Source organism: Moschus berezovskii, chromosome 17, assembly GCF_049115385.1.
Source record: "Moschus berezovskii isolate FMDL1 chromosome 17, NW_MosBer_1.0, whole genome shotgun sequence".
NCBI classification, from domain to species: domain Eukaryota; kingdom Metazoa; phylum Chordata; class Mammalia; order Artiodactyla; family Moschidae; genus Moschus; species Moschus berezovskii.
Genome location: NC_142476.1, coordinates 1,151,571 through 1,175,318, shown reverse-complemented (window position 1 = coordinate 1,175,318; position 23,748 = coordinate 1,151,571). Strand labels below are relative to the sequence as shown.

Genomic DNA, 23,748 nt, shown 5'->3' with positions numbered 1-23,748 from the left:
ATGTTTAACTGAATCATTTTCTTGAACAAATGAAACACAACATCGTTAATCAACTGTTGTCGTTCAGTCGCTAAGTCATGTCCTTCTCTTTGCGACTGCAGCACAGTAGGCTTCCCTGTCCTTCACTCTCTCCTGGAGCTTGCTCAAACTCATGTCCATTGATGCCATCCAACCGTCTCATCCTCTGTCGTCCCCTTCTCCTCCTGCCTTCAATCTTTCCCAGCATCAGGGTCTTTTCCAATGAGTCAGTTCTTCGCATCAGGTGGCCAAAGGATTGGAGCTTCAGCGTCAGCGTCAGCCCTTCCAGTGAATATTCAGGGCTGCTTTTCGTTTGGATTGACTAGTTTGATTTCCCTGCAATCCAAGGGACTCTCAAGAGTCTTCTCCAACACCACAGTTCAAAAGTATCAATTCTTAGGCATTCAGCCTTCTTTATGGTACAACTCTCAAATCCATAAATAACTACTGGAGAAACCATCGCTTTGACTATACAGACGGTTGTCAGCAAAGCGGCACCCCAATATAAAATTAAAATTTTAGAAAAAAGATCAAGCAATTTGGGTGAAGGAGTCATGTAAAAAAGGTTTTTTCTTTTTTACCAGAAACTGAAAATATATACTATAATAATTTTGAATGGTTATACTGTACTATGGCCACCTCATGCGACGAGTTGACTCACTGGAAAAGAGTCTGATGCTAGGAGGGATTGGGGGTGCGAGGAGACGGGGACGACAGAAAATGAGATGGCTGGATGGCATCACCGACTCGATGGACATGAGTTTGAGTGAACTCCGGGAGTTGGTGATGGACAGGGAGGCCTGGCGTGCTGTGGTTCATGGGGTCGCAAAGAGTCGGACACGACTAAGCGACTGAACTGAACTGAACTGAACTGTTTAAAATGATACATGTTGGGGCCTCCCTGGTGCTCCAGTGGTTAATACTCTGTGTTTCCAATGCCAGGAACCTGGGTTCAACCCCTGGTCAGGGAGTTAAGAGCCCACATGCTGTGCAGAGTGGCCAAAAAGTAAAATAATAATAATAATAACAAATTAAAAAAGAAGGACTCATGTCAATGTTTCAAAGTGTACTTTTGTCCTAAATAAACTCACCTTTTTCTTTTGGGCTCTGCCACGCAGTATGTAGGGTCTTAGTTCCCCTACCATGGATTGAACCCCGTACCCCTGTTAGGAGCCCTAACATCTGAGTAGCCAGGATAGGCCTGAGACCTTGCTTAGGCCTAAGTTTTGATTTCCTGGAGAGAGGGTGGAGGCTAAGTCCACAGAAACTCCTCCCTAAGAAGATCCCGCCGGCGCCAAAATTAAGAAACTCCTCCCTAGAAAAGTCCCGCCAGCGCCAAAAGTCGGGCCAATCAGAGTAAAAAGGGAAATCCCCAGAAAAACCCCGCGCGCGCTTATAAACTGGCCAATGAGCTTCCGCGCGTGCATGAACTGGCCAATGAGCTTCTGCCAGCCTGATCTTTTGAACAGAAATAGGTGCTTATGTAACCTGAGACTATAAGAACCGCTGTAACCTGGGCTCGGGGCTCTTGTCCCACTCCACTGCGCTGGAGGAGGCATGAGCCCTAGCTCGAGCTAGAAATAAACCCCATTCTTGCTTTTGCATTGCTGCGAGTGTCTTATTCTACCAGTATGGGGGAACCGGACTCAGGGCATAACACCCCCTGCATTAAGAGCTTGGAGTCTTAACCACTGGACTGCCAGGGAAGTCCCTAAACTCATGGTTTAAGTGTCTGAAAGCTTAAAAGAAAAAAAGCACTGCCCCTCTTACCCATGCCACAGGCCTCCTTTGCATTGCCCTTTCTGATAGGAAGGGAAGGTAATTATTACTAGTTTCCCACGAGCCTCCAGAAGAGAATCTGTACATATACAAGCATGGATGAGTTTTCTTTTGTCACACACATGAAGCACACTTCAAAAGCTACTCTGTTTCTTACCTCTTGTATCTTAGAGATCATTTCATAACTGCACATAAAGAACTACATCATTCTTTTTAGTAGCGGCCTAAAATTCCATTATAAGGAAGCACCAGATTAATCAGCCCCTTGCATGCTCAGGCCCTTCAGTTGTTTTCAACTCTTTGCAACCCTGTGGACTGTAGCCCACCAGGCTCTTCTGTCCATGGAATTCTCCAGGCAAGAATACCGGAGTGGATTGCCATGCCCTCTTCCAGGGGTTCTTGTTGACCCAGGAATCGCACAAACATCGGCTGCAGCTCCTGCATGTCAATAGGCAGATTCTTTACCACTGAGTCATGGGGGAAGCCCCAGTCAGCCCCTTCCTGATGGACAATGAGGCTGTCTGCAGCGTTCATTGTTACAGACCATGTCTATCTTGTAGATATTAGTTTGTGCACGTGTGCATATGAATGTAAGATCAATTCCTAGAAGTAGAATTGCTAGTGCTTATTAAATACAATATGCGCTTTAAAAACTCGACTGAATTTTGCCAAGCAACCCTCCAGAGAGGTGGCAGTGTGTGTAGACCACCAGCAATGAAAGGCAGCGCAGAGAGTGCTTTCCATGTGAGGAATGACCGTTAGCTGCAAGAGCTGAGCTGGGGGCCTGTGCGTGGACATATATTCATCCTAGGACAAGTGACAAAGATTAGGCAACACCACCAACAGGCAAGCCACCCGTTTTACAGATGACAAAACAGGCACTGGGAATTGACAAGCTTCACCCAGGGTCATGGCCTGGGTCCCTGTAAGCTTGGGGCAATTTCCAGACAATATCTGTTTCACCCTCTGATCTCAGCTCTGATCTCTTGCGCTGACTTAGCAAAAACTTGGAGAACCAGCTCCTTTCTGCTGTGAACTGAAAGCTGAGCCACCCACGTATTTCAGGGCTTTCTGAGTCACTGTATTCACTTCTACAAGAAACCGGGATCTATCACACACACACACACACACACACACACACACACACACACACACACTCACCCAGGGACTGTTTCCAACCAGCATGGGGCCCACAGAGCCCTGACCATTCACAGATCCAAGGTTCCAAGGTGAATAGCAGTGATTATCCTGGACATTCATCCACCAGCCTAAAGAACCAAAAATCTCACCAGACTCTCTCCGTGGTGACCGCTAGGTGGAGGGCAGTGAGGACTGGAAAGAAGTGAGAGGGACACGTGAGCCAGGAGTGTTCTCATTAGCCATTCTGGAGACAGAAATAAGCACGGCAAAAATAGTTCTCTGTCTTTGTACTTGGAAAATACCTCACACCCACTAACTCAGCCCACTTCACAGAACTTCTCTGAGTTATACCGGGCTGCTGCTGCTGCTGCTAAGTCACTTCAGTCATGTCCGACTCTGTGTGACCCCATAGACGGAAGCCCACTAGGCTCCCCCGTCCCTGGGATTCTCCAGGCAAGAACACTGCCGGGCAGGGATTCTTATATTCACAGTCCCCGTTTGAGAGCTGTTAAAAAGGAACTAGGACATCCTTACTGCTAGAGAGGTAAAGAGACTAGAGGCAGAGCCTAGGATTCAGAGGTTAAATCCTGGCCACACCCTGTTGTGCACTTGTGGTGAGCAATCTCCTGCAATACACGTCCACAAAAACCATCCCTTGTCTGCCCGCATGCAAAGCGAATCACTCTGTCCCTAGAAATGTTGTTAGAGGCCCTCCAGTGCGTGGATAGACATGAATTCCTTTCTCTGGGTCCTCATCTTTGTTTCAGTTCCAGTAATACATCCTTTGTATGTACATCCAAGAAGACTCTTGGGATATTTCTGAGGGATACGTTTGCACTCTATCAAGTGCCTGGTATGGCCTCTGTAACACGAAAGGGAAAGTGAAGTCTCTCAGTCGTGTCCGACTCTTTGCGACCCCATGGACTATAGCCTACCAGGCTCCTCAGTCCGTGGAATTTTCCAGGCAAGAGTACTGGAGCGGGTTGCCATTTCCTTCTCCAGGGGATCTTCCCAACCCAGGGATCGAACCTGGGTCTCCCTCATTGCAGGCAGACGCTTTACCGACTGAGCCAGCGGTGCTGAATAAAAAATGTTTCTTCAGGGACTTCCCTGGTGATCCAGTGGTTAAGACTCCACTCTTCCAATGCAGAGGGCACAGGTTCCATCCCTGGTCAGGGAACTAGGATCCTACATGCCACACAGACCAAAAAAAAAAAAAAAAAAAGGCTTTTTCAGTGTGTTTCTTCTGCTATATTTAAAATAGATAACCAACAAGGACCTACAGATCTAGCACAGGGAACTCTGCTCACTGGTTTGCGGCAGCCTGGATGGGAGGGGAGTTTGAGAGAGAAGGGATACATGTATATGTATGCCTAGTCCCTTCACCGTTCACCAGAAACTGTTACAACATTGTTAATCAGCTATACCCCAATACAAAATAAAAGGTTTTGGCTCTTTTTTAAAAGTGTGTTTCTTGGTTGGCCGAAAGTATAGATAGATAAATGGACAGATGGAGAGATAAATGGGTAGATGGTTGGGTGGAATATGGGTTTAATATGTTTCTGTGTTTGTTTTTTAACTTCCTTACACAGTATCCATTCTCCCTTCCAAATATCATCTTGATATCCTTTTGTGGACTTATTTCTCCTCCAGGGTATACAGTCTCAGGGGTACTGCGAAGCCCAGAGTTCTATCCTCTCCCAGCGAAGAAGCAAGCAAGTGACACCAGCTTGGCTGTTTACCCTCCCTCTTCTAGGACTATGAATCTTTAATAGATTGAGACGTGGATAGGAAACATGGCTGGGGTATATTTGGTTCAACAGTGGTACCCTGATGAGACCGTCCAGTAGCACTGCTGCCCAGATGCCCTGGTTTCTCACTTGCCCTTTTTCCAAGTCAGGTTCTCCAATGCTCTGTCCACTCTGTGAACTACTCAGCATCGCCCCCAGTACAATACCCTCCTGCTTAAGTTGTTTTCTACATTAATAAACAAAGAATTCTATTTTTTATTATTTTATTTCTATTTGGCTGTGCTGGATTTTCATTGCCGTGAGGGCTTTTTTTCTCTAGTTGCACAGGCGGGAGCTGCCCTCAAGGTGCAGTGCACAGGCTTCTCATTGCGGTGGCTTCCCTTGTTGTGGAGCACAGGCCCTAGGGCGTGCGGGCTTCAATAGTTGTGGCACGTGGGCTCAGTAGTTGTGGCTCCTGGGCTGTAGGGCACAGGCTCAGTAGTTGTGGCGCAAAGGCTTAGTAGTCACACAGCATGTGGGATCTTCCTGGACCAGGGATCGAACCCGTGTTTCCTGCATTGGCAGGTGGATTCTTAACCACTGAGCCACCAGGGAAGCCCCGAAGAATTTTACATGTCACAGAGGTAGAAATGAATGGAAAGGTGGCGGGGGTGGGGTGGGGGGGCGGCAGGGGGTGGAGAAAGGGAAGGAGTGACGGAGGGAGTGAGGTGAAAGGACCGACCAGTACTGCCCACACAAGGACTTCATGAGCTAGGGAGTAAGGTGAGTCCCGGGCCTTGGTGAGTCCCTTCCCTTGGACGGGAAGGAAGGAGAGATGATAAGATAACCCCTCAGCCTTAGCTGCATGAGAAGTGATTTTAGGGGCAATAGCACACGTACCCCCAACTCTCCTCCGGAATACCACAAATCCTCTAGTTTTGTATCTTTCAACCAAGAACAGTCTCAGGAACAATACTGTCAAACCTCCACTTCCTAGATGAGGAAATGGAGGGCCTCAAAGGGCAGAGGTCTGCCACCATCTCACAAAGAGGACTGGAGCTGAACTGGGGCCAGAGCCCAGATCTAAATTCCTGTCCCCCCATCTTGTCACTGCCCAGAGCTGCCTCTGTCCAGAGTGACTAAGGTGCAGAATTTCCAAATCCCATTTTGAGAAAATTCCCCAAGGGGATTTCCTCGCGAATGCCTCAGGAGGTCCTAAGGTCCCTCTCTCTGTGGCCTGAACACTCTGTGGCCTGAACACTCTGCGGCCAGGGGTGAGTTGGGGGCAGGTTGGAAAAGAAACAGGAGACTGCAGACCCCCAGCCCCAGGCATGGCTGCAAAAGGCAAGAGGTCAAGGGGGTCTCAGAACCAGCTCTTAAAAGGGGGCAGAATCCAGACTGCAGTCACAGAGCCCTGTGAGATTCTGAAACTTGTGTTACTTCCTTTGTCAGTCTGTCTGTGAAACTTTGAAAAAGGGGTCTGTGTGCTGGCCTGCAGGGCCAGCCAGGAAAGGGGAAGTGGGGACCAGGTCTCACCCAGTGGCCAGGCTCACAGAACGAGAAATCCAGGGCCTGAGTCTCTGAAATCTGCCACACAGAAGGCAGGAAAGTTCAAGGCAGGCCTGAGTCATTACCGTTTTTTGTGTGCTTTCTGCCTAATAACGAAATAACACCTGAAATATCTAGCAATGCCTAAAATATCCAGCACAGTGCTGAACAGCTAGTGGAAAATCACCGTCAATTTCTCTCGCCTGCCCCCATGTCTCCTGATGCTGAGCAGAGCTGAATACCTCTCCTGGGCGGGGGTAGGGGCGGGGGCCGAGTATCATAAGGGAGGAAACTCTGGGGCCTGACATTTGGGAGAACAGAGAGAAGGCATTGCTTTCTTTATGTGCCGGTGCCAGGGCTGGGGATGGGCGGTCAACTGGTTGCCTCCTTTCATCCTCTGGGATGTCCCAGGAGCTAGGAGTTTCTGGCCTGTTCCTAGTAAGGAAACTGAAGTGTAGACGAGTTAATAACTCGACCAAAGATATACAGAGTAAATGATCTGTTTGTCCCCGCCTTCGCCAGGCTTTCTCCTAGGGTCTAGGGACAGCGGAAGGGGGCTCAGAAAGTGCTCACAGAGAAAGGGGAAGCCTGCAACAAACACGCAAAGTAAAACCAAGAACAGACTCCCAAGTGTCAGGAGGAGGAGGCCCTGAAATTGCCCCATCCCCCATCCCCAGCAATTTTGGAAGAACCTATCCTTCTGTCCGGGCCTTGATGCCCCACCTCCAGGGCGCCTTGTGGTGGGCTCCTCCAGTACTCCCCCAAACCTGCCCCGAAGCGAAAGGGGTGAGCACACGAGCAAACACACCACCTGTGGTCTCCAGCCGTAGTAAACAAGCAGGGTGCACACAGCCCCTGTCCTGTGTGGTGAAGGAGCCAGCAGAGGGGAGGCTGAGAAGCTGCAGCCCTTCGACCCTGCTGTGGTTGAACCCGGAGAACGGGTGTCATGGTCGGTGCCCTGACAGTGAGATGTACCAGGGGATGGAAAAGGGAAGAGCGGCCCAGAATAGGATGACAGGATGAGCAAACCGCAGCTGGGCCCCCTGGGGCTCCTGAGCACAGGGCTTTCTGTGTCCCCGTTTCTTTGATTAACGGCCTTCATTCAGCCTCCATGACATTCCCTGAGTTCCATTGGGCAGATTCAGGCAGTTGTTAATTAGGGAAAGGAGGGGATGAGAGACCAGGGAGAAACAGTGGCAGCTGCTCACGTGGAGTAGCTGTCCCCATGTCGGCGTTTCTGTCATCGAATGTGCCGTTGCTGCTCTAGTGTGACCGCCCGCCCCCGGGTGGCAGGGGTTTGTAGATGGCAGCCGCCAGGCTCGCTCTCCCCGGCTCATCCTCCCTCTAGAAGGTTCCCCAGACCCTCAGTAGGAGTGGGTGCTGCTGCGGGTGTGAGTGTGTCCTCGTGCCCCGTGTGACGTTGCACGGCTAGCCGCACTCTGTGTTTGCACGCTTCCTCCCGCGCTCCTGGGATGGGGCAGCGTGGCGGGAACGCAGAGACTGGATTCCGATGCAGTCAGGACTTGCTCCTGCTGAGCTTCGGGGTGAGTACTGGCCGGCCTGGTCCCGCGGGGGCACGGAGGCCACGCCCTGAGAGTGGAGGGTCAGCGGGTCTCCGGAGGTCGGCCGGCGAGAGCCCTCAGCAGCAGAGAACGTGACCTTGGCGCCTGGCTGGCGCCGGACTGGTCAGAGCACGGCCCGAGGCTCCCGCGCGTCTGTGCGCACGGGTGTCCCTCCCACAGCGGCAGTGCTGCTGGCCATGCCCTGCGTGCACGGTCTCGGAGGGAGCAGGGCCCAGGGCGTCAGGGTTCTCGAGGCTGCCCTGCCAGCGTTTCTCACGGAGGTGCACCGGCAGCTGGGGCTTGGCCGCCGCTGAGGGGCCACCCTCCCTTGCAGGTGCTGCTCTGGGCGGTCCTCTGGTGGGGCCGGCCAGGGGGCCCAGCTCTGCTGGAGCCGCTCTGAGGGCAGGAGGCTGTCTGCTCTGTCCTGTTCTCTCAGCTAGAAAGCTGGATTGGGTTTTGGGGATTGTTACCAGCAGCTTTTAGCTATACGTCAGAATAAAGTCTGCCACAGAGTTCTCTCCTTCATCTGCTTGGTCCTCCGTGTTTCTCTGAATTCTCAAAGCCCCTGAAGCCATGAATGGGGTTGGGGGGGTGTGTCTGGAGGGGCAGGGGCTCGGGCACCAGCCGCCGTCCCAGGACTGACTCGTCTGTGTGTTTCCAGTTTACCCACACTACTTCTACAGGTGATTAGACAGCGTCCAGGATACGACAGAGACTACATTTTCAACTCGATGCAATCTTTAATCTGTTGATACTTGTTATATGGACCCGAAGATATTTTATGACAGGGTTTTTAATTAGTGAAAAGCTCATGGATACCATAGAGAAAATAATTTTAGAATTTCATGTTTCTTATGTTTATGTAAACTTATGACTTCATTTATATAATTACTTACTTGTATATTCAGGCTATAAATATCCTTTCAGATCAATTCGTGTTCTGATACCTGAGTTTAGTCTTTCAAATGAATGTACTGTAGTGCTTGTCTGTATCAATCCTATGAACAAATATAGGGAGTTTGTAAATGATGCATTTATTGTAATTATTCTTGTTTAATTTTTACATGTTAAACCATGAGAGAAGGGCTTTTCCTGCGATTGTAAAATCATCATGACACGGTGTGCATTCTCCTTCCAGAATGTAACCGAGCTCTCCAACAATCACTTTGAAATCAGCAAACTTAATTCCAACCAATGGTTGTTGGATTTTAACGACTGACCTAAACCGTACTTTTTCTGGCAAGAAATGCTTTTTGTCTGCAGCGTGAAGCGATTTAAAAGTACTGGGTGTTAAATGTGAGCTTCTGATGAAATTTGGGCTGAAAGGATGACTAGAAGACGGCTATGAAAATCTCTCCGGTAACCTAGTCTCTGGACTCGGGTCCCTCCTCTCCGGTGAGACTCTTCGGGGACCAATCGTGATGCCCTGCACCTGCTGCGGAGCCATCCAGCTGGACAGCGAAGGTGCCACTTCCCAGACAGACAGTGTAGTGCAGCTCTGACAAAGGCCTTATTTGTATGTAAATCATCTTTTTACATCTGTTTCTAAACATGTTTAAAGAATGGACCTAGGCGTACATTTTTAGATTGCAATGACATAGCCATTCTGGATTGTATAAGTAGCAAATGTAACTTTTACTTTTTCAGCGGCACATTAAAAAAGCCAGCAAGAGATGCGTTCAGATCACGGTGTGATATTTATTATGCAGCTGGATCTCGGTAGACAGAGACAGCATGTCTCTTTACATGTGGGTTCTGCCTTTAATTTACTCGTACAATTCATTCTTACTGTTCTGTTTTCCTATTAATCTTTTGTGAACTTCCTGAATATGTGACAAAGTACGAACAGTCTACTTTTGAACTTTTTTTATTGCAGTATTATTTATTGCTTTCTTTCAATAAAGTACTGAAGCAAAATTTCCCACTGCCAATCAAGAGTGCCGAGGGTAAGCTGTCCTCTCCCTGAGAACAGACCAGAGCTGGTAATGGGAGCCCGTGTCATCACACGGGCGTTCTGTTAGGAGTCGATGGATACAATGGAAAGGCCAGAAGGCGAAGACATAGGTGTCCCCAAAGGACGACCGACGGGGTGTTCATGCCCTTGGCTCCGGAGCCAAGAGGCTCCATCACTTCAGCATCTGCCGGGGACAGGTCTTCTCCCAGCATCAGACCCTAGTCCAGCATCAGGCCATCCCCCAGCATCAGGCCCTAGTCCAGCATCTGACATTCCCCCTGCATCAGACCCTCCCCCAGCATCAGATCCTAGTCCAGCATCAGCCCTTAGTCCAACATCATGCCCTCCCCGAGCATCAGATCCTAGTCCAGCATCATGCCCTCCCCCAGCATCAGACCCTAGTCCAGCATCAGAAGCTCCCCCCCAGCATCAGACTCCCTCCCCCCCTAGCATCAGACCTTCCCTCCCAGCGTCAGGACCTAGTCCAGAATCAGACCTTCTGGGGCATAAGACCCTGCCCCAGCGTCAGGCACTCTCCCAGCATCAGACCTTAGTCCAGCATCAGAGGTTACCCAAAATATCAGGCCCTAGTCCAACATAAACCCTCCCCCAGCATCAGGCCCTATTCCAGTAGCAGGCACTCGCCCAGCAACAGGCCCTCCCCAGCTTCCGACCCTAGTCTTGCATAAGACATTCCCCCCAGCATCAGAAGTTCCCCAAATCAGGCCCTAGTCCAGCATCAGACCTTCCCCCAGAATCAGACCATCCCACAGTGCCAGGCACCCCCCGTCACAGACCCTCCCCCAGCATGAGACCCTAGTCCAGCATCAGGCCCACCCCCACCCTCAGACCCCCCCCCAGGCATCAGACCCTTCCCAGTATCAGGCCCTCCACCTCCAGTATGAGGGGTGGCATCCCCACTTTTCTGACACTCCTTAGCACACTCAGGCAGTCCCAGTGCAGCAGGACAATAGCTCTTGCAGGAGGTGCATTTTTACGAATCACCTGCGGAGCAGCAGCAGCTGGGGTTTCTTTCAGGTCAAGGACAGGCGAAGAGGAGGAACTTGTGCAGGAGGCAGTGGTGGCTGAGGGCACGTTCCCCAGCTCTGCATCCTCCCCGAGGGTGGGGGAGAGCCTGATGCTGGACTAGGGGTTTTGCTTTCCTGCTCTCTCACGGGCCCCAGGGCGGTGTCCGTCCAGATTCGCGGTCTCCTTGATGTCTCAAGCCCAAGTCCTGAGTTGCGTCCCAGTCCTGCATGGCAGAGGGCTGGGAACACCCAAGATCAAGCGCTGAAAAGATCCCAGGGGACAGCCGGGCCCCAGAGGGTGGCAGGGCAGGGGATGAGCATGGCCGCCCACAGAGGGACCCCAGCAGCACTGGAAGGAGAGCAGTGATGTCTTAGCTCACTCGGGGACGCTGCCCGGCCTAGCGCTCAAGAGATGTTACCGCCGGCAGCTCTGGGGATGCAGGAAGCCTGGTGAGTGACACCACTCCACTTGGGCCGTGTGGGTGGGCACTGCTGACCACGGCCTCGGTCTCCATTCTGGTTCTACTGTCCCTCCGAGGACTGACGGGTTCCTCTTCCCAACGGCACAGGTATTCTCTTTATGTGGGTGAGCGCATCCCTGCTTGTTTCCGTCAGCACTGCTGTCGCTCATCCTGCGTTTCCCTCTTTACAACCTGTGCTTGCTGCTCTTCTGGTTTAACTTAGGAGCAGCCCTTATTTTCTGCATTTCCTAGTTGTCAGCGTTCACTGGGGCTTTCCAGGTGGCACTCGTGGTAAAGATCCTGCCTGCCAATGCAAGAGATAACAAGAGACGTGGGTTCGATCCCTGGGTCAAGAAGATGCCCTGGAGGAGGGCATGACAACCCACTCCAGTATTCTTGCCTGGAGAATCCCCTGGACAGAGGAGCTACTGGGCTACAGTCCCTGGGCTTGCAGAGTGTCGGACACGACTGAAGCAGTTCAGCACACACTCAGGTTTTAGTTCAGCCGCTCAGTTGTGCCCGACTCTTTGCCGCTCCATGGACGGCAGCACTCCAGGCTTTCCTGTCCTTTTCACTATTTCCTGGAGTTTGCTTAAACGCTCGTCCATTGAATCAGTGATGCCATAGAACCATCTCATTCCTGCTGCATCCATCGGAGAGGTGGCTGGGGTTCGGCAAAGTGTCCGGTCCCGCTGCGTGGGTGTGAACCTGCCTCACCACTCCCTAACCGCGGGGCCTTGTCTCCTCTGTAAATCGGGAGGTGGCAGCCCCTGCTTGGTGAGGGGAACGCGCAGCATCTGGTACACAGTCAATGCAGCATCCCTCGCAGTGCTGTATTTCTGAATAACAGGGAGAGATGTAATAACCTGCTCCTTTTCCCCTCTTGTCCCTAAACTGTGCTCCAGACCACATCTGCGTTACTTACCCCTGTACATCCCACACCCAGCACAAACAAGACACTCAGCAAATATCTGGCTGGAGAGGCAGGAACACACCCTGTCCTCCAGGAGATGGCGCCGAGCGAGGTGGGGGCCTGGTGATGACACTCTGTGCTGAGGAGCCCCCAGGAGGACCTACGCGGCTGTGGGGTGGGGCGGGGGCCGTGGGCAGAGCCCCTGACGGGCTCCTGGGGGTGGGGACGGTGGCAGGAAGGAGGGGGCTGTTCCTTGTGGGCTGTCCACAGATTGTACCTCACCCCTCACTGATGAGCACTTAGCCGTTTCCAAACACCTGTCACTGTTCTGGAGGAAACAACCATTGCCCAGCTCCTACTCAAGCAATTTCGGGGAATGTGTTTCTAGCACTGGAGTAGAAACATCCGCTTTATTCATTCCATGCTCCCTTCATCCACCCATCCAGCCAGCCATCTGTTCATCCACCTATCCACTCACTAATCTATCCACCCATCCACTGATGAATTCATCCATCCATCCACCCAACCACTCATTAACTCATCAGATCATCTCAGACCCACCGAGAAGACAGACGCCTCCTCCGCTCCTGCTCCCAGGAGGACCCCCAGCGTGAGTGACAGGTGCCTCGTGGGGATGACGGGGGAGACGCAGAAGGGACATGCCTGCAGGCCCCCTAACTCCGAACGGTGAAGCACCCACCTGGGCCGAATGCCTCCTTGCCGGGGTGTCCAGGCCGGCCCTTTTACTTCTTTTGAAATATGCGGCTGATGGAGTACCTGATGCTTTTGTTTTTTGCTGCTTTGTGTGGCGAGTTCTGGCTGCTGCTGCTGCTGGGGTTGCTCCCGGGGCTGTCCTGGGAGCCTGTCGAGCTTCAGGGAGAGAAAACGACCGTTATCCAGCACCCTCGTGCAAACATACACCCGTCCACAGGACCTACTGATAGAACGGGGCACCCAGCAACCTCCGCGCCTCAACCTCACAGCAGACCGTGGAGTCTCCTTCACCAAGCACACTCCACACGAGCAATGCAGGCTCCCGGCCACAGACAACCACCCCGGGAAAGCTGCGATTCCCTGCCTCTAGCTCTCGCCCAAGGAGGGCTTGACTCCAGGCCAGCTGGTGCAGAGGGCGCTCCAACCTTCCCTCAGGGTCGCTGCTCGGCAGGTGACGACACTCCCAGGGAAGGCGAGCTCCCCCGCTCTGGGCAGTCCCCCTGCCTCCCGCATGGTGACTGCCCCTGGCAGTGGCAGGAGAGCGACGGTCACCGTGCAGGGCTGCTGGTCAGGTGACCACACGTGCCCTCCATCGAGCGCTGCCTGGCTCAGGACGGGAGTTCAGCAGGTGGTCGTCTGAATGAGGACAGTGTCAGTCACGGGAGTGGACAGAGTCTCCTGAGAGGAGACCCTTGAGGAAAAGGGAGGGACCCTCAAGAGTGAACCCGAGAGGCAAGGGGCCGCCACCGGCAGGAACGCGCCCCGGGCTGGTCAGACCTCTAGCAAGAGCAGGAGGAAAGCTCCCACAGGAGTCAATCCATCAAGACGGACGTTTCCTAAAATCACTGAGGTCACTGAGCTCTCCTCCCCCAGCACCTGAAGTCCACCACTAAACCCAGGCACCGAACCCAGTGGGATTCATGTAAAATCATCCTTGCAACTCTTTCAAGACAAGAGGCGCAGGGCTCCTGAAACTGATACCGAGGCGCGCAGGCCCCTTACTTGCAGGCGTCCCTGATGGCCTCGTGGCTGGCTGTGCGCAGCGACCCCGTGTGCAGCCGGTCCAGCCGAAGGGACCGCGGCGAGGCAGGGGTCGAGGTTTTGCCTTCGATGCCTCCTACCTCTTCCCGGATAGCTGGCGGCTGAGGGATTGAGGTAAGTGTAAAATTGGGTAACAAAAGACTGTCGTAAAAGGCAATCTCACAGGCTTTACATTATAACCAGAAACTTATTTGAAAATCTATTAGCTATGCTTTCCCCCAAGTACAAAATAAACCCTTGTTATAGCTTAATGCCATCTTAAAGGACTGTCTTGTTCAAGAGAGGCAGGGCTGTGGGGCAGCGAGAGCACCCGACTGAGTGCAGAGACCCCGGACCAGAGCCTCCCTGCAGCCGGGCTCTGCCCTCCCTGGAATCCAACAACCAGATGGCCCTGCTGGGCAGGAGGGCAGAGCGATGCCAGCACCGTGAACCCTGCATGGCATGAACTGCCCTGATGAAAGGACTGTGCTCATTGCCAGACGCTGCTCAGAAGCACCAGTTTCGAGAGTAAGAAACCTCTCAGCAAAGCCGTCCAGACCTTTCTGTTTGAAGGAGGAAAGGACACCGCTTGTGCCACCACCCAAGAGCATTTGTAGTGATGATGCAGGTTACTGGAACCCATCACGACCAGAGAAACAGAAAAGGTACCTAACCCCTCCATGCGAACACCATGGGTCTGGCTTTTATTTCTCGGGAACACACAGACTGGGGGCTACACCCTGAAGTGCTTACACACAGTTCGAGTGTAATTTGCTCACTGTGGGTTCCATAAAGCACCCCTAGGTCTCACTAAGAGATGATCTTGTATCAACCTAGAGCAGTGGAATGGGGAGGGAGATTTGAGTTAGGTTCAAAAGGGAGAGGACATATGGGTGCCTACGGCTGATCCATGTTAAGGTTTGACAGAGCGGCACACCCAGGCCACCAACCCCAGGGTGACGGCGCTGCCCTGCTGTGCCTAGCAGGAGGGCTCCCGGGCACTGAGCTGCCTGAACCAGAGTGCGGCTGCCCGAGTCCTGCAGGAAGGCCCCAGGAGTGCTCGGTCAGAGGGCTGGGAGCGGGAGAGGGACAAGGAAGGCCAGCCCTCGGGGCACTGGACTCCAACAACATGGGCTCATCCAAGTGACCCGAGGGGAGCGGCACCGAGCTCCCTCCTGATGCTCCTTCCATCAGGGATGCCGTGATGGACACGAGAGCCTCAGGAGGAAAGCGGGCTGGACGGCACCACGGGTACGCGTCCAGGCTCTGATCAGACCAGTCCGCACCACACTGCTGTGTGTGTGAGCCTGGGCATGGTGCCCAGCCTCTCTCAGCCTCAGTGTCCATGTCTGCTGAATAGGGATAACAGCAGCCTGGACCTCACCTGGGTGTCTGCGGGATGAGATGACAGACTCACAAAGCACTCGACACGGTGCCCGGCACACAGTCTCCTGCACACTGCTACCCACCGTCAGTAAATTGGCTTCCCGCAAATCTAACATCTATGCCTTTTAAGAAAATCTAACAGTCTTGTCTTTTAAGAAAACACTGAGCATAAATTCCACGGTGGTCCAGAGGTTAGGACTTGGCACTTTCACTGCCGGGACACTGGTCTGATCCCTGGTTGCGGAACTAAGATCCCATAAGCTGTGCAGCATGGCCAAAAGAATAAGTAAAGAAAATTTAAAAAGTAACCAATGATACTATGTCTATTATAAATAAACATGAGATGATTAGAAGGCAAACAAGTGGGAGAAAGGCAAACTGTTACAATTGTCCCAACGAATGACCTATTTCCAACAGAACCATCAGCATGTTTTACGTGGTGGGTGAGTTTCATTACTTCCATTAAAACATCAATTATTCACCAGTACATAACCACATAGTGTTCATTCATGTTAAACGATAAGGACTATTTAACACTTCACAGAGAAACAAAGGCATGCTAAAGTTCTAAGGAGTTTACCTTTCAACGATGCTTCCTTAAATCACTAGGCTGATAGATGCATGCAAAGAAATGAAGAGAAACCAGATTTATTGCGACTCTGAAGCTAAAAATTCAAGAATCAGTATAGGCAAAGACAGTAAAGCAAAAAAGACTGCAAACATATAAGTGAGATGAAGATTTAGAGAACATGTAACTGGAAACAGAACATTTTTTTTGACCACAGAAATTAAATAAGCTATTGAAGATTTACTAGAGAAACACTATCAATTATTACTCAGAAGACACAATTCCATTACAATATCGTGATTTAATAAAGCACAGCATTCTGTACAATAAAGGGCCTTAACAGTTGTCTATTCTCAGTCAAACTTCTCTATAAGTTAGTTTCTCTCAACAAAAAACATGTTCAACGTTAAATCAGTAATTTAACTGATGAGAAAGTTACCATAATACCTATTTCAACATTGAACAAATCTAACCACCTACTGGACATTAATGTAAAATCCTTACAAAGAATTTGATTTAAAACTTCGCAAAATAAATTCATTAAAGCAGGTTCCCTGTGAAAATATGTAAGAATGAAAGCTAGCATAATAGCAGGTGCAGTCTTTACATTTTATTAGCCATAGAAGATACTTTTTTAAAGTCTAAGAGAGACATTAACTGTGCAAAAGCTGATGACATTGAGAGTCTTAAATACAAGCACCTACACAGAAAGGATATTGTGTCAAAAGTCCATTAAATCTACACTTAAGAGGGTCATTTCTTTATGTAAGGATCATCTCATTTATGAATTACACACGTTATGTAGTTTAGGATCCATCTACATTATGCTTATAACTGCATGCTGCTGCTGCTGCTGCTGCTAAGTCGCTTCAGTCGTGTCCCCTCTGTGCGACCCCATAGATGGCAGCCCACCAGGCTCCCCCGTCCCTGGGATTCTCCAGGCAAGAACACTGGAGTGGGTTGCCATTTCCTTCTCCAGTGCATGGAAATGAAAACGGAAAGTGAAGTCTCTCAGTCGTGTCCGACTCTTTGCGACCCCATGGACTGAAGCCTACCAGGCTCCTCCGTCCATGGGATTTTCCAGGCGAGAGTACTGGATTGGGGGTGCCATTGCCTTCTCCTGTAACTGCTTAGTGATACGCTAATTCAAACTTACTGCTATGGGGGAAACACACCATTTAATGAGATATGAAGACAAAGCACAAACCCGACTAAGGGGACACACGCTGTGGACCACAGCACCGCTATGACCAGAGCAAGTGGGAGGACGGGGGAGGGGGGACGGATGGGCAAACGACAGCTGATTGACAACGACTGATTGACCGTTGCCTGACTGACAACGACTAAGCAGACAGCAGGATGAGACAGGAAATCAAAACCAATGACGAAAGCAGACACACCGTCAGAGAAGTCCAACAGCAAGGAAAACATACACAGAACTGTTCTTTTACAAATACTCGGAAAGAAATCAAGCATGAAACCACAGAGAAATCGTCAAAGAATTTTAAATTTCAACTACTTAGTCAATGATGCAAATTATAAAAACAGCGTGTCAGAAGACCACAACACGGACTAGTTACCACTTCACATGCCGCTAAAATGATTCACAGTGATTTTAATTATATGCTGACTAACAACATAGCTAACATGAAATGGGTGGTAACGGAAACAGTGATAATGCAAGTGCAGTTACAAAGCAGAGTGTTGTACACGTGATTTCATGGGGTAAAGAGCAATGCACTCACAAAACCTAAGCTAAACATGGAAGCAAGCTGGGACATGTGCTTTAGAGCCACACACTCTGTCAACAAAAGCCCTAGGACATCATCCTGTTTTTAGACTCGGAAGAGTGAGGAAGCCCGACTTCTTCCCTGGGGCCCCCGGCTTTTAACCTGGTTTCACACGTAGAGCTGGCCTGAGCGCACGGCCAGGCCCATCAGCAAGCAGACCAGTTAAGATTCTTGGGTTTTCTTCCCACCGCATGCCCTGCACCCTGAAGCCAGGCATCCCCAGTGGAAAATGTGCGGCATGGTTTTCACCCGCCATGAGAGCTGCCTATGGTAACTTTCACGAAGCTGTCTGCTCCCTGAGAACAGAAACTTCCCTGCAGCTGCTGTGCCCAGCACAGGCCAGGCCCAATGTTACAGAGGCAGGCTCTGGCTGAGTTCACGATGACGTGCTAAGCCAGTGGTCCAGAACTGAACTGAACTGAATTTGTCACGGTGCCATTATGGAATGATTAAAGACTAGGAAGTTTTAAAAATCTTAGACCTCTGAGCATAGCAAATGTACCTGATTTTCTTCTGGGTAAAAAGAGAAAAAACAAACAAACAAAAGAAAACCAGTGTGCTGGGGGAGGGACGCAGCAGGGAGGAAGCAGACACATACCCCAGTCGTGATGCCCAGCTTGTCTACTTCCTGCGGCGGGCTGTGCCGCCTCCTTTGGGGCTTGGAGCGCCCACTGCTGGGCGAGCTGGAGCCGGGATACAGGCTGAGGGAGCTCATCGTTTTACAACGACGGAGGTTGCTTAAGCTCCCCCTGTCCACCCTGCTCTCAGTCTCCTCGGCCGGCTGCTCCGTGTTCTTCTCTTCAATCAACCTAAAATAGAATAAAACCCGTCACCCGCCTTTGTCAGCAGAGGAGTGTGTCTGGACAACACATTTGGGCTGGCATTCTGTGTCACGATTAGCAAATTCCACGAACAGTTGCTCAATTAACATCTCAGCAAAAAGGTTCAACTTTCCCTCTTTTGAATATTCTCAAACTTAGAATAACTTAGCACTGAGTCTCACAAAGTGGCCCCTGATCATTCACGTTTGATTGCACTTATTTACTCTAACATTCTGACGGGGCCTGGGTGGCGACTCTCTCCCTGTGAGGAGATACCTGAAGTTGACAACCTAGACCTTTTCCCTGCTCTCAGGGCAGAGATGCACGTCAGTGCCTCAAGTCTTTTCCACTGGGAGTCGGGAACTCTGTACAATCAAAACAGCGATTCACGAACAAGCTGGAGTTTCTAAACACAAGTCTGCAGACCAGATGAAGTGCTGAGTTGATCTTTCTTTTTTTTTGAGGTTGTATATGTACAAACGCATCACTTGATGAGGTTCTCCCCCAGCTTTGTGTGAGTTTCTGGATTCATGTCAATGGGCCGCATTAACCTAGAATTCACGGTTACTGCTCTTCTCCCCTAATGTGTCATGGAAGATGTTATACAGCAGTTTAAATACTCGATTATGCAAATAAAATGATTTTCAAATTAAAATACAAGATTCTTACAGGAACTAAACTCTCCAGTTTCACTTCTACTGATACATCTTGAAAGTTTTTCACTGTTGATAAATTGGTGGACAGAATTTACCATTTACATCAAGTCAAGGAAAAATCACTTTTACCTGACAACTTGCTATAAAAATAAGAATATATAACTGTTCCATATTTCCTGCGGGGAAGGGGAAAGACAATCTTTCTGAGCTCGTCTGTGCTCAAACACGGCCTACAAATCAGTCTGTCTATGGCGTCAAAAGTGCAGGCGGCACCACCTGCGTTTGCTGGTTGTGCCGTCCATCCCCTGCCTTTCCCCCAGACCCCCCACGCTCGGCTGACAGGGACGGGCACCTCGGCCTCAGCTGACGTGACGAGAACAACCTGAGCAGCAGCTCTGCCGGGTCCTGTGCAGGACGTGGACTTGGGACAGGGGAACCGCTGTGCGGGTGTGGCACCAGGCAGGCCTCGGGGCCCCCAGCCACCCAGCTGTACCCAGACCCAAGGCCCCCTGCTCACCACGAGGCGGGCCTTTGGATTCTGTCCCCTTTTGTAAATTTTTATAACTGCCAAGACCGTGTCTAAAGAAAACATCTTAAATCTACTGATGAGATGAGAAAAACTCAAACACACGTCCTTGGACCACTGTCTTCCCACAAGCCAATCTTCACACTGTATTAAGTTAAAAAGGAAAATGCAGATCTGAGTGGGAATTTGCCAACCCCAAAACCCCAGCTTTTCTGATCCAGGCGGCTTTTCACCAGAACGTGGGAGTCTCTGAGTGACACATGAGGGCGCGGCCTCAGTGCTGCAGGGTGCACGGGCCGCAGGGGACACCGCCTCGGCACCTCACCCAACTTGGGGCTCAGAACTGAGGGGGGGACACCCCACAACGCTTCCCCCCCCCCCCCCCCGCAGAGTGCTGACACCACACTGTGGACAGAACGCCCTGGCTGACTGAGCTCTAGAATCAAGGGCAATCTTGGAACTGAAAATTCTTGAGGCAGACCTGAAGTCAGTTTTCTTACTATGGAACACTCAGACTTCTCTAAGGAGAAGACAGTTCCCCAGAGAAACCGAGTTTCCGGGGAGCTGGCATCAGGCGCACCCACCAGATCTCTTCGTTGATGGCGTCCAGCTGCCCCTGAAGCATCACAGTCGGAGTCTCGGCATCGTCCTGCCCTCTCGGTGACAGCTGAGTGGCCGAGCTGAAGAGGGTGACCCCATCGCCCTCGCCGTCAGACACGCCCTCGTCACTCTCGAACGCCTGGGCCATGTTGGCCAGCACGCTGGCTTGCTGCGCGCGATCCCAGCCCTCTTCCTTCAGGGTCTGCACCTGGGCACGAGAGGACCACGTCTCGTCAGCGACATTCAGGGAAGCTCAAGTCTATCAGGAACTGAACACAATTTTACATGGAAGCCCTGACTGAGGATAAATGGGCCATGCTTAGGAGACACTGGCATCTCTTAAGCGAGCAGTACTGAAGAAACGGGCAGGAGGAGAATTCAGTTCCCATATGGCCTGGTGACACTCAGCTCTTAGCGTGGACAGAAGGCAATCCTATGAGGTTATTCACAAGCGAGGGCTGATGGAGTCAGGGACAGAAAGCAAACATTAAAAAAAATACATCCATGCCCCCATCAGCCAGGCTGAAGGAAAATAAGGAAAAGCAATCCTTCAGCTCCAGAGCCGCTGGGTCCACCTCAGCTGTCATCACTTGTACTGGTTCACCGAGGAGGGCCATCCTCGCAGGTTCCCAGCCCTCCGTTTTCCAGGCTGGTCTGAACTCCCACAGACAGGAGAGAGCAGGGGCAGCCAGCGGACAGGAGGGCCAGCCCCGCCGCAGCTCTCCTCTCGGGGCACAGGCCCTCGGCTGTTCTGGGCGGCGGCCCCTCGCACTGCAAGGGTGGCTCTGTCATCAGAGACGCACGGGAGCGTGCCTGCGGGGCCCCGTGCCGCCCTCCCGCTCTCACACCTCACACTCTTCTCTCCGCAAATGTCCCCCCTGCCCCACTGTCACCCAGGTCCTGCCTTCTTTTCCCAGACATGACCTCAAAGCAACTGAGGGGCAGCCTCGAGATGCTGGCTTGCCGGCACCCTGTCCCCCGGGGCCAGTGCCCTCGCCCCCTGTCTTCGTCACGACCCCTCCCCAGGGCAGGGCCACCCCCTTCGCTGGCTCCAGGACCACCTGCCATCATTCCTGCTCCGCTCCAGCGAACCAACTGCCTATTGGTTCACCCCCATTCACCCCCGCGCCTTCAAATCGCACAACAGGAACCAGCAGATTCCTCCTCCAGGGCTCCCTGCAGCGCCTGCTGCGAGTCTCTGAAAGTTCCCTGGGAGCGGCCTCTACTGTCCCCCTCCCTGCCTGGTCTCCAGCTCTCTGCAAGCAGGCAGTGTGCCCCGCCCCGCAGGGCAGCTCCGCGGGGGCTCTCAACCCCTGGACTGCCAGCAAAGCCCCAGAAATAAACTTCTAAGAAAGAAACGAAGGGGTGAGGGTGGACCGAGAACAAAGTTCGAGCACGGCGGCTGCTAACACTAGGGCCATCGGGGGATCCGGCTTACTGATGCTTTCTGTAAGGGTTGTGGGCACACGTCTACGTCTGTTCCTTTACACACTGCCTGTGGATGCTGTCACGCTTATTGACTAGCATGAAATGTTGCTACTCAATTATTCGTAACCAGTAAAGACATTCACTCTGAGGCCCTCTTGGGAACAGTTTTCCAACTCCTGTCCTGGAGCTTTTCCCCACACACAGACCAGGCCGGGATAGGCCCCGCCAGATGTGCCTCTTTGTAAAGGGGCCATGGGGCTGGCTCACCTTATCCTCCAGAGCAGCCATTCTCTCCTTCAGATGAAGCTGAAGCCTCTCATCTGATTCGGACACAGGCTTATCCACGGTATCTGATAAGGGTTTATTGTGTTCTTCTTTCACGTCTTCTCCCTGCCTTGCCTAAAACAGGAAAAACATAAACTCATAAACTTCAAGAGCAAAGTACGGTCCTTCTTTTAAAAGCACCGGGGAGCCGTGATGTGAGCAGCCTGTGCCCTGGTTCCCAAGGCGGTCCCCTCCCACGGCCACCTCTGGTGGGCTCTTGAGCATCACCAGAGCAGACGGACAGGTGCAGAGGGAGGCAGAGACTTCACCTGTCAAAAGTCACTCCCAACGCTTCACTTTGGCTGAGCACCTGGGGGACCTTAATGTCACCAGCCATTACCTGTCAGAGGAGCTCGGAGAGCAAGCAGATTGACACTCAGAAACAAGCAGACTTTAAAGGGGATCGGCTTACACACACGTTGGTAGAGGAAATTTCCAGTATATAAACAGAAGCTTGAGTCTGGTTTAGGGGGTAAAATGAATTCAATTTATAAAGTAAAAGGTGAGAAAATTCATTTGGGGGAAAAAAGCCAGTGGAGATAGACATTCACATATTTTTCTTTACATGGAACATCACTTAAATTCTTTGTAATGATTGCTGTTGTTCAGTCGTGTCTGACTCTTTGTGACCCCATGGACTGCAGCATGCCAGGCTTCCCTGTCCTTCACTATTTCCCAGAAGTTGCTCAAACTCACGTCCATCGGGTCAGTGATGCCATCCAACCGTCTCGTCCTCTGTCGCACCTTCTCTTCCTGCCTTCGATCTTACCTAGCATCAGGGTCTTTTCCAATCTGTCAGTTCTTCGCATCAGGTGGCCAAAGTATTGAACCTTCAGCCTCAGCATCAGTCCTTCCAATGCATATTCAGGACTGATTTCCTTTAGGATTGATCGGTTTGATCTCCATGCAGTCCAGGGGGACTCTCAAGAGTCTTCTCCAACACCTCAGTTCAAAAGCATTGATTCTTTGGTGCTCAGCCTTCTTTACGGTCCAACTCTCACATCCATACATGACTACTGGAAAAACCATAGCTGCAAAGTAATGTCTCTGCTTTTTAATATGCTGTCTAGGTTGGTCATAGCTTTTCTCCCAATGATAATTCATATTCAGTTCAGTTCACTTGCTCAGTCGTGTCTGACTGTGCAGCCCCATGGACTGCAGCATGCCAGGCTTCCCTGTCCATCACCAACTCCCAGAACTTGCTCAAACTCATGTCCATTGAGTTGGTGATGCCATCCAATCATCTCATCCTCTGTCACCCACTCTCTTCCTGCCTTCAATCTTTCCCGGCAACAGGGTCTTTTCCAATATGAAAATTCATATTAAAAAACTGGAAATAATTACCTCAAGCAATTTTTAAATGTAATAACAAAGTTGGCAAGTCTGTGTTTTATAAAATGAGCATCAACCTCATGGTTTAAAAAGCTGTTTTAGGACCTACTGTATATAAAAAAAAAAAAAAAATGGAGAGAAGATAAAAGAATGATCTATTTGAGACTGGCCCTGTGTTAGAAATTGCTGAGGCTAATTGCTGGGTCATGGGTATTTATTACACTATATTATAGAAGTGGTATATGATTATACCACTTTTGTGCATGTTTGAAATTTTCCACCTTAAAAAATTAAAAAACAGGTTATTTTCTGTTAAAACAAAGTCGTCTCCAGCAACACAGTTCGAAAGCATCAATTCTTCAGTGCTCAGCCTTCTTTATGGTCCAATTCTCACACCCATACGTAACTACTGGAAAAACGACAGCTTTGACTATATGGACCTTTGTCGCA

At 50.9% G+C, this 23,748-nt stretch overlaps 1 protein-coding gene and 1 long non-coding RNA gene across 5 annotated transcripts in view; both read right to left on the bottom strand.

Moving 5' to 3' along the window:
• LOC148775030 (uncharacterized) overlaps positions 1–2,982 on the bottom strand; it is a 146,911-nt gene extending 143,929 nt beyond the window's left edge. Inside the window, exon 1 of the long non-coding RNA XR_016039507.1 lies at positions 2,959–2,982. This is a non-coding gene — a long non-coding RNA (uncharacterized LOC148775030). The remainder of the gene's footprint in view (positions 1–2,958) is intronic.
• Positions 2,983–9,455: 6,473 nt separating this feature from the next.
• The window catches only part of LOC129560651 (liprin-alpha-1-like), a 41,809-nt gene continuing 27,516 nt past the window's right edge, over positions 9,456–23,748 (bottom strand). The window contains exons 6-11 of one of the 4 annotated variants that reach the window (XM_088845083.1): positions 21,910–22,041; positions 20,199–20,422; positions 18,210–18,420; positions 13,850–13,989; positions 12,834–13,003; positions 9,456–12,059 (exon numbers count right to left, since the gene is read on the bottom strand). In XM_088845083.1, coding sequence (XP_088701209.1) covers positions 12,877–13,003; positions 13,850–13,989; positions 18,210–18,420; positions 20,199–20,422; positions 21,910–22,041 — 834 coding nt within the window. In that variant the 3' untranslated portion in view covers positions 9,456–12,059; positions 12,834–12,876. The remainder of the gene's footprint in view (positions 12,060–12,833; positions 13,004–13,849; positions 13,990–18,209; positions 18,421–20,198; positions 20,423–21,909; positions 22,042–23,748) is intronic. The other 3 variants (XM_088845082.1, XM_088845085.1, XM_088845084.1) reach the window with 3 other exon arrangements.